The sequence below is a fragment of the Centroberyx gerrardi genome, chromosome 24, assembly GCF_048128805.1.
Source record: "Centroberyx gerrardi isolate f3 chromosome 24, fCenGer3.hap1.cur.20231027, whole genome shotgun sequence".
In the NCBI taxonomy this organism is placed as follows: domain Eukaryota; kingdom Metazoa; phylum Chordata; class Actinopteri; order Beryciformes; family Berycidae; genus Centroberyx; species Centroberyx gerrardi.
Genome location: NC_136020.1, coordinates 24830768 through 24847647, shown reverse-complemented (window position 1 = coordinate 24847647; position 16880 = coordinate 24830768). Strand labels below are relative to the sequence as shown.

At 42.9% G+C, this 16880-nt stretch overlaps 2 protein-coding genes across 2 annotated transcripts in view; both read left to right on the top strand.

Annotated features, from left to right (window-relative positions):
* The window catches only part of LOC139910698 (uncharacterized), an 18841-nt gene extending 11002 nt beyond the window's left edge, over nt 1–7839 (top strand). The window contains exons 5-9 of the mRNA XM_078281941.1: nt 2556–2651; nt 3763–3869; nt 4423–4498; nt 6901–6984; nt 7717–7839. Coding sequence (XP_078138067.1) covers nt 2556–2651; nt 3763–3869; nt 4423–4498; nt 6901–6984; nt 7717–7839 — 486 coding nt within the window. The remainder of the gene's footprint in view (nt 1–2555; nt 2652–3762; nt 3870–4422; nt 4499–6900; nt 6985–7716) is intronic.
* LOC139910704 (tetraspanin-8-like) overlaps nt 1–16880 on the top strand; it is a 140209-nt gene that overhangs the window by 44107 nt on the left and 79222 nt on the right. The gene's annotated exons all lie outside the window — the stretch shown is intronic.

The window sequence follows — 16880 nt, the reverse complement described above, 5'->3', positions numbered from 1 at the left end:
AATGAGACGTCTTTCTTTAACTTGGTTAATGCGGAGATAATTAGCCAAATCTATGTTTTGCTTAAATGATTTATAACATTTAAGTTTATTTTGTTGGGTAATTTAATTTTTCCACATTTCTTTGTATTTACATTGCAGATTTTCGCCAATTTGTTTAATTTCATTTTTTGGGGAGGAATTAATTTTGAATTCATTGAGCTGTTCTTCTGGCAGGCCGAGGGGGTGAGACTCTCTGGACAGGTGACTGGCAAGAAGAGCTTTGTAGCTAATGGAGATTTTGTCAGCAAGATTCAGAAGTTTCCAAAATTTAAATGTCAATGTGGAGCGGGAACAGTCCCAGCTCTACCTGCAGCTGTTTGGGGAGTTTCTGTGAACTCCCAGAAGGAGCTTTCTGAACTCCAGCTGGGTTTGTTCAATCAAACATTTATCCCAATGTTTAGAGTCCAAGTCTAAAGTTGGTCCCCAAACCTCACTCCCATAAAGGAGGATTGGTTTGATAATGGAATTGAATAATTTCAGCCAGATTCTGATTGGAACATTTATTAGTCTGAATCTTGATTTGATGGCATATACTGCTCTTCTTGCCTTTTCACTTAAGGCTTTCACAGCCAGGTTGAATTTTCCAGTGGAACTGATTTCTATGCCCAGGTAGTTGTAACTGGTGCAGTGTTTTATCATTTCTCCTCCATAAGTGAATTGGAATAGTTTTCCCTGAGATCTGGACCTCTTTTGGAAAATCATTATTCTTGTTTTCTCCATGTTTACTGTTTAGGCCCATCTGTGGCAGTGCTGCTCTAAGACAGACAGGCTCTGCTGTAAGCCTTGTTTCTCTGTTTCTCTCTCTCTCTCTCTCTCTCTCTCTCTCTCTCTCTGATTGACATTGATTAAAGGAATAGGTCACCCAAAAATGAAAATTCAGTCATTATCTCCATGCCAGCTGAAACTCGGGTGCAGTTTGTTAGTCCATCCAGCGCCCTGAGCTCCACAGCGGAGCGGCGTAGAAGTTTCTCCAAAATAACTGAAGTTGTTGGACCTGACTTGACTTGAAAAAAATAACGGAAAATAACCATAAAATGGCTCCATGCTGCTCGTCCGGCTTGATGCAAGTCTCCGGAAGCCAAACAATCCCAAAGTGACTTGAAAAGACATTTACACCATTATTTAGCTGAAATCGCCACTCTAGCTGTTGAAAAGTTCACGTTTGCGCGCACCCGAGATACGAGAATGAGGAGAACTACATGTGTAACTCTTCCTCAAATTACCAGAAACAAGACATCCGGTTTGGCCGTTTAGCCTTCAAAATAAAACCCCGAGATTTGAAATAGGTAGAAATACTGTTTTAAACCAATTACTTTGTATTTAATCGTCAAATTCATACAGCGAATCGTCAATTCACTGTATGGACTAACAAACTGCACTCGAGTTTCAGCTGGCATGGGGGAGATAATGACTGAATTTTCATTTTTGGGTGAACTATTCCTTTAATGCTTTACTCAGCTGCCCCCACTGAGACAAAGAGAAGCAGTTTTTCACTGCTTTTTAGAAGGTGGTAGAATGTAGAAAAAAACCCTTTGGGAGAGAGCTCCAGGGGGAGGGAGCAGCGATCGAGAAAGCCCCGTCCCCCCAGGTCCGGCGCTTGGTCCTGATGGGGGGGGGACAGGAGGTTGGCGTCGGCAGACTGGAGGCTGCGGGTGGGGGGGGTGGGGGGTGCCGGTGAAGGAGCTCAGTCAGACAGGGGAGAGGTTGTGGAGAGCTTTGTAGGTGCTGAGGTATAGTAGGCTAGGCTATAGTCAAAAACTGACAAATGTCAACTTTTCCACTTGACAACAAAGGCTATTTATGTTAGCAGATCAAAACAAAGTTATTATTGAACTTTATTGAAGGATAAACCCATTGAGATGAATCATCTGGTTTTCAAGGGGGTCCTTGAAGCACAAATACATCTAAAATACAACAAATGAAAACAAAATTACAGGTACACATGGACACGTACAAATACAAATACAAATGCAAACCGCACTCTCCACCCCCGACCCTCCCACACCCCACACACCCTGTGCAAGGATGCATGCTCTACCAAAAAAACAGATAATGGGCTAAATAACAATAAGGACACAGTAGAATGTAAAAGTTCCTACTAAAGGCTTAGACGATGCCTTCGGTTTGACTGCTGCTGCCAAAATGCACTTAATGTAAGTCACTTAATGTAAAGCGACTTATATGCTGAATAACATAATGTAATGTTAATGTTTTCTTATCAGGATGCTAAAAACCAGATAAAGGATTGATTTAAACTATTACAAATTACTTCTCAGTAAACTGCAACTTGTTTTAAATAAAGGGTTAATAAATTCTTTGTCTTTGTCTCTCTCTCTCTCTCTCTCTCTCTCTCTCCCTCTCTCTTTAATCATTTCCACTCTACTGTCGTCTCCTCTCACCTCCTCTAATCTACTCTTCCCTTTTCTTCTTGACACTATACTATCCCTTCCTCTATTCTATTCTATTCTATTCTATTCTATTCTATTCTATTCACCTCTGCTAAATCTACTGTTTAGATGGATAGTGTTCTGGAGGAGACGTTTTTGAATATGACGCCCCTCTACAGAGCAGAGCCTCAGTTCCAGACAGAACTCAATAAACTCCAGGCATCGGTAATCAATCCCTGATAATCTGATTCTCACTGATCAGCCTATTAGTCATGTACACACAGAAAATGAATCCAGACAATCCAGACATGGCCTAAATATCTAATGGTTCATGTGTATATGTAAATGATATAGAGTAAATGTATAGTTTACACATCATCTGACATATATAATCTACTGTCTATATCCAGACTGATATGTATAGAGTCTATATCCAGACTGATATGTATAGTCTATATCCAGACTGATATGTATAGTCTATATATAGAGTCTATATCCAGACTGATATGTATAGTCTATATATAGTCTATATCTAGACTGATATGTATAGTCTATATCCAGACTGATATGTATAGTCTATATATAGTCTATATCTAGACTCACATGTATAGTCTATATCCAGACTGATATGTATAGTCTATATATAGAGTCTATATTCAGACTGATATGTATAGAGTCTATATTCAGACTGATATGTATAGAGTCTATATTCAGACTGATATGTATAGTCTATATATAGTCTATATGTATAGAGTCTATATACAGACTGATATGTATAGTCTACTGTGTGTCAGTCTGTACTGTACTACTATGTTAGTCTGTTAGTCTGTTGTCCTGCACCATGTGTGTCAGTGTGTACTCTACACTATAGAAGTATGAATATGTAACCGATGAAATGTATGAATCATAGACCTGTACGGTGGTTTGGTTGGTGGATTTGGATCCACCAACCCATATAGCTTAGTCTGTCTGTCTGTCTGTCTGCCTGCCTGCCTGTCTGTCTGTCTGCCTGCCTGTCTGTCTGCCTGCCTGTCTGCCTGCCTGCCTATCTGTCTGTCTGCCTGTCTGTCTGTCTGCCTGCCTGCCTGTCTGTCTGTCTGTCTGTCTGTCTGCCTGCCTGCCTGCCTGTCTGCCTACCTGTCTGTCTGCCTGCCTGCCTGTCTGTCTGCCTGTCTGCCTGCCTGCCTGCCTGCCTGCCTGCCTGCCTGTCTGCCTGCCTGCCTGTCTGTCTGTCTGCCTGTCTGCCTACCTGTCTGCCTGCCTGCCTGCCTGCCTGCCTGCCTGTCTGTCTGCCTGCCTGTCTGCCTGCCTGTCTGTCTGCCTGTCTGTGTGTCAGGATGCCTGCTGTGGTTTGAGGAGCTTTGCAGACTGGGAGGAGCAGCTTCCAGCCTCCTGTTTCTGCCCCCCCCCCTCCCCTCTCCCCTCCTCCGACCTCCAGCCAAGGTAAGACTCTGTCACTGTTTCCTCTGTAGTTAGTTAATGTAATTATGTCCAAAAAAGATGCTTTTAGCCCTGCAACCTGGCTTAGAACCAGAACTAGAACCTGGACTAGAACTGGAACCAGACTAAATAGTATGCAATATGTATAGTGCATGTACTGTCCATGTACTGTGTGTCAGAATGTACTGTACTACTATGTTAGAACTACTATGGTAGTTTTTGTGATAACCGCTCTTTTCCTGGCTTCTCGTCTCTGCCCGGCGGCGGGCGGTCTGGCCAGGAAGAGAGCGATTGTAGTTTCTACGAGTTGGAAATCTCCGCCGATGAATTTTGTCTCCGAGACACAGAGCGAGTAGACAGACACGGTGCCGTTTCATAGCATGTGTTAGTGAGGACTAATATATGGAGATATGGTTAAAAAATGGTGAAGTGTTCCTTTAATGTCTCTGAACTCATGTTACTGAGACTAATTTACTGTAGTCGGTTAAAATTTTTCAGATTCTGGTCTGGATTATGTCTTAAAGACGCTCCTTCCCTTCTTCTCATCTCCTCTCAGCTCCCAGCCTGATAACTCCACTTCAGAGGGTCCCTGTGTGCTGGGCAGTGATCTTCAGATCTGGGTTCACTCCAAGGTAACCAGACCAGCAGGCTTCCACATCTTCAGTTACACTCTTACTGATCACTGCACGTGTTTTTATTATTGATAAACCCTCCTGAATATTTGTTTTCCGTCACTTACTAGGGTGCAGCTATATTAATATACTCTGCAATAGAAATGGTCCGCCAGAGCCTACACTGGTACTTTTGCTTACTGTGATGTCATTTTTTTGAGTATCTTCAAATGTTTCATATCTCTAAAATCTGCACAACCCAAGCTAAAAGGCTATGTAAATCAATAAACCATAATAACTGGAAAAATTATTGAAATTGTGTCATAAATTAAAAAATGACAAAAATCAGACATGTTTTTTTCCCACCAAATTTTGCTAAATAAACACACCAAACATATTTATCCTAAGCAATTGTAAATGTGAGGATGTGAGGAACATGAACAAAATATTTCTCAACACTATTTCTCACACTATGTACATCTGAGATATGCTAATTTTTGTGAGCAGAGTGCAAAGGTGGTTTTGTTAGTTTTGTTTGCTGCTGGTCCTCCCACCCTGGCGAGGAGGGGAACCGATGTCTGGAAGACAGCTGCCCGCTCCGCCTGCTCTCCGTCTCCTCTCCGTCTCCCCTCTGTCTCCTCTCCGCCTCCTCTCCGTCTCCCCTCTGCCTCCTCTCTGCCTCCCCTCCGTCTCCTCTCTGCCTCCCCTCTGTCTCCTCTCCGCCTCCTCTCCGTCTCCCCTCCGTCTCCTCTCTGCCTCCCCTCCGTCTCCTCTCTGCCTCCCCTCCGTCTCCTCTCTGCCTCCCCTCTGTCTCCTCTCCGCCTCCTCTCCGTCTCCCCTCCGTCTCCTCTCTGCCTCCCCTCCGTCTCCTCTCCGCCTCCCCTCTGTCTCCTCTCCGCCTCCTCTCCGTCTCCCCTCCGTCTCCTCTCTGCCTCCCCTCCGCCTCCTCTCCGTCTCCCCTCCGTCTCCTCTCTGCCTCCCCTCCGCCTCCTCTCCGTCTCCCCTCCGTCTCCTCTCCGCCTCCCCTACGTCTCCTCTCTGCCTCCCCTCCGTCTCCTCTCTGCCTCCCCTCTGTCTCCTCTCTGCCTCCTCTCTGCCTCCCCTCCGTCTCCTCTCTGCCTCCCCTCCGTCTCCTCTCTGCCTCCCCTCCGTCTCCTCTCTGCCTCCTCTCCATCTCCCCTCCGTCTCCTCTCCGCCTCCCCTCCGTCTCCTCTCCGCCTCCCCTCTGTCTCCTCTCCGCCTCCTCTCCGTCTCCCCTCCGTCTCCTCTCCGCCTCCCCTCCGTCTCCTCTCCGCCTCCCCTCCGTCTCCTCTCCGCCTCCCCTCCGTCTCCTCTCTGCCTCCCCTCCGTCTCCTCTCCGCCTCCTCTCTGCCTCCCCTCCGTCTCCTCTCTGCCTCCCCTCCGTCTCCTCTCTGCCTCCCCTCTGTCTCCTCTCCGCCTCCTCTCCGTCTCCCCTCCGTCTCCTCTCCGCCTCCCCTCCGTCTCCTCTCTGCCTCCCCTCCGTCTCCTCTCTGCCTCCCCTCCGTCTCCTCTCCGCCTCCTCTCCGTCTCCCCTCCGTCTCCTCTCTGCCTCCCCTCCGTCTCCTCTCTGCCTCCTCTCTGTCTCCTCTCTGTCGCCTCTCTGCCCAAGAGAGAAACATCAGCAGTTGCTAATGTTTCTCCAGACATTGGTTATCCTCTTTGCGGGGGAGGGCCGGCAGCAGAAGACGTTTCGAAGATCCCAGCTGAGAGTCCAGCTGAAAGCTTGTCGACAAGTCAGACTTGCTCCTCGGTCAAACACCCGGCACATAACGCCCTGAACAGCCGGCTGCCGGCTGTTGGACTGTTTCATGGGGAAAAGGTCTGTGTTTTGAGAATCTCAAACGTCGCACAATGCCGTCATCAAATCGCGACACGGGCGTGGTACAACGTGATGATGTCATCAATGACATATACGGAAGTAGATGCAACATTAGATCTCTAGAACATACCCAATCTGTGACGTACAACTTTACAAATTTATGCAGTTCGTTTAGACAGTGAAAAAAACGTGTGCGTTTGGGCTTGCACTGAAGACTGAAGCTTTCAGATGCAAAAATAATTATGATGCTAGCTATTATGGTTTCGATTTTAGAGCCATCTAAACAGCATGATGCAATTTAGGCCGTGGGTGGCCGATCCGTGTTTAAAGGGTGAATGAACTGAATATTGATTTGGGCAGCAAGGTGGAATAGTAAGTAGGGAGACCCAAGTTCAAGCATCCACCCTTCTGAACTGTCCTTGAAAAAACACAGAGTCCCTACCAGCTGACCTGTTCTGTAGCTGACATGACCTCTGACCTCACTGTGGAGGGTACAAGAAAAATGAATAGATCAATAGAAGATCTAAAATATATGGTTTATTAACTCAGTAGAATATTGACTTTTGACTTTTGTCCTTGGCAGCCCTGCGGTCCAATTCTGAAGAGACACCTGAGCTTCCTCATCAAAGTCAGTATAGGAGTCATATCAGCCTTCGCCACTGTGATGGTACGCTTCAACACACACACACACTGCTGGGTTAGGCTAGAGTTAGGGTTGTCGCTAAGGCCAGCATTTCCACTAGAATTTAGAATCAGGCCCATCATGGGGCCAGTTGCATAAAGCTAGTTTAAGACTAGTCTAAGCCTTAGACTGGTCTTAGATTCTCAGGTTGGACTAGGCTAATTAAGACTGTCTGTTACCTAAATATTACGACTTATTTTGAGGTAGGAAAGTTAGCCACCTCCCCCTGGCTAATCTTGAGTTAAGAATTTTGTTGTTATGGCAACGAGTCAGCCTGTCAGAGTGGGAAGTTTAAATACTGTAGCTATTTCATGAAATATGGCAAATCTTTGGTTTTTGGAAAGAGCATGAAGAAGAGAGAGTCTTCAGAGACAGAAACAACCCATTAGAGATCTAGAAGATCAAGAAGTAGTAGGAATAGGTAAATATATGTGTCTATAGCAAGTTTGACTTAAGGTCACATTTAAGTCTAAGACTAGGTCTATCTTTATGCAACTGGCCACTGGTCTAACACTAATTCTAGTCAGCCAGGCTGAACAAAGCCAATAGAGAAAAGGCAATACACACACACACACACACACACACACACACACACACACACACATTATCTCTTCTTCTGTCTCTCTCTCTCCTGACTCAGTGTGTTGTGTGTGTGTGTGTGTGTGTGTGTGTGTGTGTGTGTGTGTATGTGTATGTGTGTGTGTACGTGTGTTGCAGATGGCAACCATCGCTCTGTCCCTGGTGTTGGGTCTGGAGGAGTACTGGAGAACGCCGCCAATAGAAACTACTGTCGATGACTACAACAGAGTTAAATATCAACCTAAACCCTCCCTAACCTGACCTCTGACCCCTGACCTTTTACACCAGTAGAGACTACTTTCCTGAATGAGAATCATTTTAATAACCAGGAATTAGTCCTGGAGACATTGGAGCCATATTGACAACTGACAGTACCACAGTCCATAGTGACACACACATTTCACTTAAACTAACTCAGATCTGTCCTGACTTCAAACCCAGTAGAAACCATGATACAGTATATCACATGATGTCTAGGAACCCTATATAGATTGAAATATGGCAAAGAACTCCTGTTTGATAAGAGTTTGTCCTAAGAAAAAACATCTGAGAAGATTTTAGTATTCAGATTTAATTAATTCAGAATTCCAAAATGTCTATACTGCAGGTTGGGAGATGAGATGTAGGGTTGAAGGGTTTTATAAATAAATGAACTTGAACTTGAACTTAACAGGTAGGGATAGTATGGACGGGTATGGATGGTCTGGAGACGTAGGGATGGTATAGAGAGGTATGGAGCGGTATGGATGGTATGGATGGTATGGAGAGGTATGGATGGTATGGATGGTATGGAGAGGTATGGATGGTATGGAGAGGTATGGATGGTATGGATGGTATGGAGAGGTATGGATGGTATGGATGGTATGGATGGTATGGAGAGGTATGGATGGTATGGAGAGGTATGGATGGTATGGATGGTATGGAGAGGTATGGATGGTATGGATGGTATGGATGGTATGGAGAGGTATGGATGGTATGGAGAGGTATGGAGAGGTATGGATGGTATGGATGGTATGGATGGTATGGAGAGGTATGGATGGTATGGAGAGGTATGGATGGTATGGATGGTATGGAGAGGTATGGATGGTATGGATGGTATGGAGAGGTATGGATGGTATGGAGAGGTATGGATGGTATGGATAGGGGTGGACAGGTACAGACAGATATGGACGGGCATAGACGGCTATGGACAGGTGTGCATGGTATGGACAGGAAGGGTTAAGGCATTGCAGAGTGTCCTCAAGTGGTTCCACAGATCTAACAAGGGAACCACTGATGGCTCACCAGCCATTCAACAACATGAGCAAAACCTTCATCCCGGTCTTTAAAAACTCTTTCCTAAAAGCAGATTTTCCATGTGTTCCAATAAAGCCAGTGCAGCCATAGTTGCATGACAGTTGTTTGCTTATTGTAGCAGACATTTTATATCATATCTTATCCTGTCTCTAATATAAAACACCTTTGGGTTGATAATGAATCTTTGATTCCTCACACTAAAGCTTTTGCACACTACCAATAATTAGCCTCTTAATATAGAGACTTAAAGGATATGGCTGGTGTTTTCAAATACATTTCTTATCGTCAACAAATCCTATGAAAATAACAAAATCAACAATGCATTTGCTCTCCTCCCATTACTTTCTGACTTCCCACGTTCCCTTTTTAGCCTTCAACCCGGAAGTAATTGGCTCCAATTGTAAGCTAAAACCTTGAAATACAGCTCACAAAGACATAGTTTACATTTTATAAATTGCTAACTGTTACCATGAAAAGTCAGACTGTTGTAGTTATTACCAAATCAAATTCAAATGGGAACAAATTCTTCATTACGCCGGGGACTATTTTCTGTGCTACGGAACTACTTTCCTGAGATGGAAAACGTGTTCGGTCGGCTTATTAAGTTGTTTGAGGAAAAAGTCGGCCGGCCCGGTGCATCGTGATGATGAAATATGCTGCAGAGCAGCAGCATGGCTCTGTGACGGGTTTTTAATAGTTTTTAATACAATGGAGTTCTATGGCTGCTGGGACATGAGGCTTTACTGGGCATCGGCTACATGGACGAGACTTGTTAGCAAAACAAATTCATTGCTGATTTTGTTATTTTCATAGGATTTGTTGATGGTAAGAAATGCATTAAAAAACACCAGCCTTATCCTTTAACTAAGACTTAAAATTCAACAACGCTATTAATTTTCATTTAGGGTCGAACTCAGTTTGAAAAAATGGTACCAACGTCATTAATATTTTTCTTCAAATGAATTAAGGTAAATATTATTATGCAATGCACATACAGCCCACCTTGCAGTACAATGAAGTGACCAGCAGGTAATTTACGTATGTCAAATGTAAACTTTTTACAAATTATAAAGTTTTTTAGGAGCCTGATATGATCATCGGACTTGTACAAATTTTTTCCAACATATTTAAGTGTGTGAATGTTTGATGTGTGAGCAGAAACTCACACCAAAATATTTATTTACAAACCTTGAACTTGATGTGGACACACAGACGTTTAAGGATCATATCTGCCTGTTTGTTCTTTCTTGTTTGTATCTGTATTTATGTCCATTGTTATCTGTAAAGGACCATGCTGAAAACGCTTTATTAATAAGTTTGACTTGATTGATAAATAAACAGATTGTCTTGAAGCTGACTCTTTCTTTCTCTCTCTGTTTGCATCTTACTGTGGTTTCTGTCACATCCTGTACTTACTCTCAGTCTCTATGTCTTTGATGTAATTTTGAATTTTTCTAACCCCCTGTCCCCTGCTCTGCCAGCACAAACAACAAAGCTAAAGTAGTCAGTGGGCAGCAAATTGACAAGATAGTTGAGGAGGCTGCTTAGTAGTTAAAAGGTTGTTGATTCAATCCCTGGTACAGAGTGCCCAAAACTGCTGAAGTGCGTCTTAGCAAAGCTGCTGAACCCTCATGTTTATGTGTACTAGCCTGTTGTTATTGGATACTAGTTAACGTTATCTAAATCCTGGGATGCAACATAAACAGATGGCTGGAATATGTTGTTGTGGTTGTTCTGGCTTTTGAAAAACTATATAATTAACATAACAAATATAGGGTTATAAATATGGTTACATATACTAACATATGAATCATTTTCATATATATATATATATAGTGGGGGTCTAGAGAAGTCTGTCCCAAAAAATGTCCTTCATCAACTGAGCAAAACAAAAGATGTCACAATACTTTGTGCCCTGACCTGAGACTTGGGTCCCTTGGCTTGGATTTATTCAGGTCAGTACATCAGAATATGTTTTCATACATCTGAGGCAGGCAGGATTTGATGTGTCAAGGAAGTTAGAAGGGTTAGCTCTTATTAAAACAAAATAACCTGCATAACCATTTTTTTTTAAATCAAACGTTAAATGATTTTTGTGTGCAACTGGCTTTTTCAGCCACATGATGGTAGCAATGATGCAACAAACTAACCCTGCAGCAGGTAGGTGACAGAGGTGTGTGAGCCTTGGTTAGTGTGTTGCTCAACAACAGTGGTTCCATACTGGGATCCAGGGACCCCAGAGGGCCTTGAGTTGGCTCTATAGGGTCCCAGGCAAAATCAGGAATACTTCAATATGAAAACATTTCAGTACAACCTCATTCACCAAAAGTTGGTCCAATGATAAAATGTTTGAGAATTCTGATCTTAGGTCTTCTCACCTACAGAACTGGAACCAACCCAAGTGTTCTAAAAACATGTGACAATAAAAGTGTCACTATTGGTTTGATGCCATAGAAAAGGCAAGTGCCCCTCTCTGTGTTTTTATGCCCTTCTGTCTCTGTCAGCTGCTATTCAGGAAGGAAACAAGATTTCCTCTGTCCAACTTTCTCCTTGCTGCTCTGTGTTTGCGAAGGGGCACTAACAGGGTCTAGTGGGTCCTCCATTTCTTTCAAACTGTGATTTCATGTTAAGTTGCGACTTGCAGAGAAAAATAAATATTTTGTTAAATATGCAAACGGAGACATATTGGCAACAGCAAAATATTCCATAGAAATTCATTAAGCACCCCCCTGGTGGTGGGATACGGGGTAGGTGGGGTGGGGGGAGGGGGTGCTATGTGTTTGTGGGTGGTTTGAGGAGGATGGGGGGGTTACTTATAACTTTTACAAAGAGCACTACAACATGGGGCATTAACCTCAAAAACTCAAGGCTGAAATAAAGCAGCAACTCTCATAGGAAAAACATGAGGAAAACTGTTGATTGCACAACTCGAACCATGACTACATGACCAAATGTTAACTGGTGTATAAATATAATTGGCTGGTTGTACACAGGTGGGAAACATCAGATGTTCAGCTCTCTAGCTCCATTCCACCTAGCATTACGTGTGTCTTGTATACAAATTACATTTAGATAAGATATAGACAATTTATTCACCAATACACTGCATGTGATGTAACAATCCTTTGTGCCATAATCCTGGGCAAGCATTTATATAGGAGCTCAATTCAGATGTCAAAAGACTGAGGTACTAACCCACAAAAAAATATGAATGACATGAGGGTTACGGTTAGGGTGATGTCATAAATCTACAGGGCCATCAGACATCTTCATTTAATAGCCACCTAATGTAAATGTTACAGATCTTTAGAGAGATTCTGTAGGTGTTACACTCCTAACTGTTGAGTCTTTAGACTCTGGTGCTGTAGGTGTTACACTCCTAACTGTTGGGTCTTTAGACTGATACAGTAGGTGAGAACTGTGTGCTGAAAAGCCTTGGCTTGTTTTTTGTCTTTTTTTTTCCCCCAAAAAATAATTGAACACTGATAGCAACGTGGGCCAGACATGATATGGAACACAAAGTGGGTGATGCTAAGCAGCCATAGATAAGAATGGTGTGACATTTCATATGGGCCACAACCACAAAGTGCTAAAAATGCTTAATTTGTATGGACAAAGCAAAAAATTGTCATTTTCTGTGGTTGCTTTTTCTGTGTTCTAATAATTGATGTGAAATGTATATGGTGTTAATTGCCCTTAACCTTTTCATGTCTGTCAAACAACTGCATATAATTTAATTACCTGGAACTCACAAAATGCTAACAAGCTTGACACATTTTGACACTCAATTTGTACCGCACTTTATAGGTGTGGCCTTCTTGCTGTGCCATCGCCATTCTTTTCTATCCCCTAAACTGGCTGAGTGCAGAGTAAAGGACATTACAAATTAGATGAACCATCAAAAATTAAAGAATGATATTAATCACCGAAGAAATACAAAACAAGCTATTCCTGGCTGAATTAAAGTCGTTGCACTGGATCATTAGGGAGAGAGTTCTCAGTATTTGAATGCACATAGAGACAAAAGCCTTGTGTTCAGTGCAGAACATTGATCCACTGGGAGGCGGAGCAAAACTTCTGCATGTTGCATATCAAGTGGCAAAAGCTTTTATCCAGAGTGCCTCACAGCCCCATGAGTGCATACATGGCTGTTATAGTGCCTTGCTCTAAACATTCAGTCGCTCAGGGAATCAAACCCCTAACCCTGGTGGTGTTAGTGCCTTGCTCTAAACATTGCTATTCAGGACCTGGTTCTGTGCAATGTGTAGCTGCAATAACATGAAAGACATATGAAATTCAAAATGGCTCTGACAGAGTCAGTGCTTACTAAGAGAACAGAAGCACAGCTCCTAACCCCAGTCAACAGTAAACAAACCCGGCTAATCAGATTCTGCCTATCGGTCATCTGCTGGCCAGGCTCAGAACAGGAAATTATATAATACAGTCCACCCAAGGTTTCTCACAGAGCTGCAGCAGCAAAACAATAAAAGGCAGCCAGCCAACTCCATTTTTTGGGATAGAACTCCAACTGATGGGCGGTTACCTGTAGACTACTGTTCCGCCAACTTTTACTGTTCTTATTGTGTTTTAGTAGTAGTACTGCTGAGATACTGTGTGTAGTACTAAGCTACTGTTTCCTAGGTCAAGCTCACAGATTCACAGTCCCACCGTCCCATGTAGGATTCTGGATTATGTTTTGGTTTGCTTTATCTTGGTTGAAAAGATACTGTATCTTGGTGAACAGACACTTGGAAAAACACACTCACAGAGAGGATAACAACAATACACGCTCACATACACAAAGATGTGTTGAACAGCCAAGTCGCCTGTGAACGTCTTGCAAATTTTGGCAACAGCTTTCAGACCTGGTACCTTCCCAGTGTAACTGCATTCTTCCACTACTGGCCACTGGGAGCTGCCCAGTACAACCAGCGTCCTCAACTGACCTCACTGAGTTCCACTGTAACAGTTGGAAGGTTCAGTGTCTGACAGGAGCTTCTCTCTCAGGTCTATTTCATGTGGATTGTCAACAGCCAGGGAAGGCTGTCAGGGCCACAGACAGCAACCATTCACGAAGTCAGTAGGGTGATATATGGTCAGTAGTGATATCTGGTCAGTAGAGTGATATATGGTCAGTAGAGTGATATATGGTCAGTAGTGTGATATATGGTCAGTAGTGGTATATGGTCAGTAGTGTGATATATGGTCAGTAGTGTGATATCTGGTCAGTAGTGGTATATGGTCAGTAGTGTGATATATGGTCAGTAGTGTGATATATGGTCAGTAGTATGATATATGGTCAGTAGTGTGATATATGGTGAGTAGTGATATATGGTCAGTAGAGTGATATATGGTCAGTAGTGATATATGGACAGTAGTGATATATGGTCAGTTGTGTGATATATGGTGAGTAGTGATATATGGTCAGTAGAGTGATATATGGTCAGTAGTGTGATATATGGTGAGTAGTGATATATGGTCAGTAGAGTGATATATGGTCAATAGTGATATATGGACAGTAGTGATATATGGTCAATAGAGTGATATATGGTCAGTAGTGTGATATATGGTCAGTAGTGTGATATATGGTCAGTAGTATGATATATGGTCGTTTGGATATATGGAAACGTGACCGAAACGTTGTGTCATTTAATAAATTGTTGTAAGTGAAGACAGTGTGTGGGAATCTACAGATTTCTACTTTGTCCTTCTCCGACGCATCTGGCGCATACGGTTGTGCAAAAATCACCGTTTTATTTATAATCACAACTGACCCATTGACAAAAGATGCTTACTTTATCAACCACAAATGTGTTATGATAAATACCTAGTTCCCTTGCCTTACTGATCTCTCTGAGAAAATGGTCAGGTCTGCTCACGGATTTTCACCTCTGACTCTGCTGGTAGGTTCTCTGTTCCCTGTACCTGTTCCTCTCCCTCTGTGATCACAAACCTCATTGATACAGAGGAGTTAGCAAATGTTTTTATTAGCATCTGTTCATCTATCCTCGATGACAGTGCACCTTATAAAATCAGAAAGTCTAAACCTAAAACCCTACCATGGCCTAATGGGCGTACCTGTGCCATAAAGAGAGAATGCAGAAAAGCCGAGCGGAGATGGAAAGCAAATAAATGACAGGTTTTCCATGACATCCTAACTGACCTAATGAGGAAATACCAAGAAGCAGTTAAAAATGCAAGAGCCAAATATTTTTCTGATCTGGTGTCAAAAAACTGTCATAACTCAAGAGTTTTATTCAGTGCTATTAATTCTGTTATTGCCCCCTCCTTCTCCAACTTAACACTTGATGCATTGCCTGAGAAATGTGAGGAGTTTTTCCTCTTTCTTTTTAAACAAGGTTGAGTATATCAGACATCAGATCATCCCACCAAACCAAAATCTAGACATCTCTCCTGAAATACCTGCTGTTCTTGACTGTCTAGATCAAATTTCTTCCATGGATCTAATGGAGATAATCTCTGACATGAAGTCCACCACTTGTATGCTTGATGTTGTTCCCATCAGATTCCTGAAGGAGGTCCTCAGTGTAGTTGGTCCATTCATCCTCTCCTTTATAAATAGGTCATTGGCCTCTGGTGTTTTCCCCTCCTGTTTTAAGCAGGCTGTAGTTGAACCACTCCTCGAAAAAAATTATTTAGATCCTTCTGTTTTAAATAACGACAGACAAGTTGCCATTCCTATCTAAGTTGTTAGAAAAAAATAGTAGCAAATAAACTGATTTCACATCTGACTAAAAATAACATTCTAGATATATTTCAATCAGGCTGTAGATCATTTCACAGCACTGAAACCGCTCTTATAAAGGTGACAAATGACACAGGTAACTGCTCAGTCTTAGTCCTGCTAGATCTCACTGCAGCTTTTGACACTGTGGACCACACCATCTTACAAGGCCGTCTGCATGATTGGGTCGGTGTCACTGGGCCTGCACTTGATGGTTCACATCGTACCTTTTAGATCGAATCTTCTCTGTTAGGATAGGTACTTCCTCCTCATCTGCAAACATTACTTGTGGTAAGTAGGTCTGATTCTTTTCAGTTCCCACTTGGCTACTTAATCCGGAAATATGATGTATCCTTCCACTGTTACGCAGACAATACTCAATTATATCTGCCGGTGAAACCAAACGGCCCTGCTGGCCTCGTCTCTGTCGAACACTGTCTGGCTGATATTAAGTGCTGGATGGCTCAGAACCTTTTGCAGCTCAACAAGAGCAAGTCTGAGGTTGTCTTGTTTGGGCCTCCGCTCTCTATCAGCAAAATTCAGAATGACCTAGGTTGTCTATCCTCCAATGTAAAGCCTTATACCCGTAATCTTGGTGTTCTCTTTGACTTTGATTTATGTTTTGAGGCTCAGGTTAAAAAAGTTGTTCAGTCTTGTTTTTTTTAATTGAGGAACATAAGAAAAATCAAGTCATTTTAGCCACCACAGCCCTGGAAAGGGTAATCCATGCTTTTATCTCTTCTAGACTGGACTGTAACTCTCTTTACTCCGGCATCAGTCATAAAGCTCTCTCCCGTTTACAGTTGGCCCAGAATGCAGCAGCTAGGCTGTTAACAGGTACCAAGAGGAGAGACCACATCAGCCTGTTTTAGCCTCCTATTGGCTTCCTATAGAATTCAGGATTGATTTTAAGATTTTACTCATCACCTACAAAGCAGTCAATGGTCTGGCCCCAGCCTATATTTCCAAGCTTTTAACCCCCTACACTCCAGTGTGCACACTCAGGTCAGCTGATAAGCCTCTTCTCTCGGTACCGACCTCCCGACTTGTCGCCCAGGGAGACCGGGTCTTCACTGTGAGGGCCCAAACTGTGGAATGACTTGCCTCTATTCATAAGATCAGCCAAAACACTCTCAACTTTTAAGTCCCTTTTAAAAACATTCCTTTATAAACATGCTTTTACTTGAGCTTATTTTGATTTGATTTTATTGTGCTTCTTTTACTGGTCTTACAGTTCTCACTGCTTTTATTTGCTGTTGTT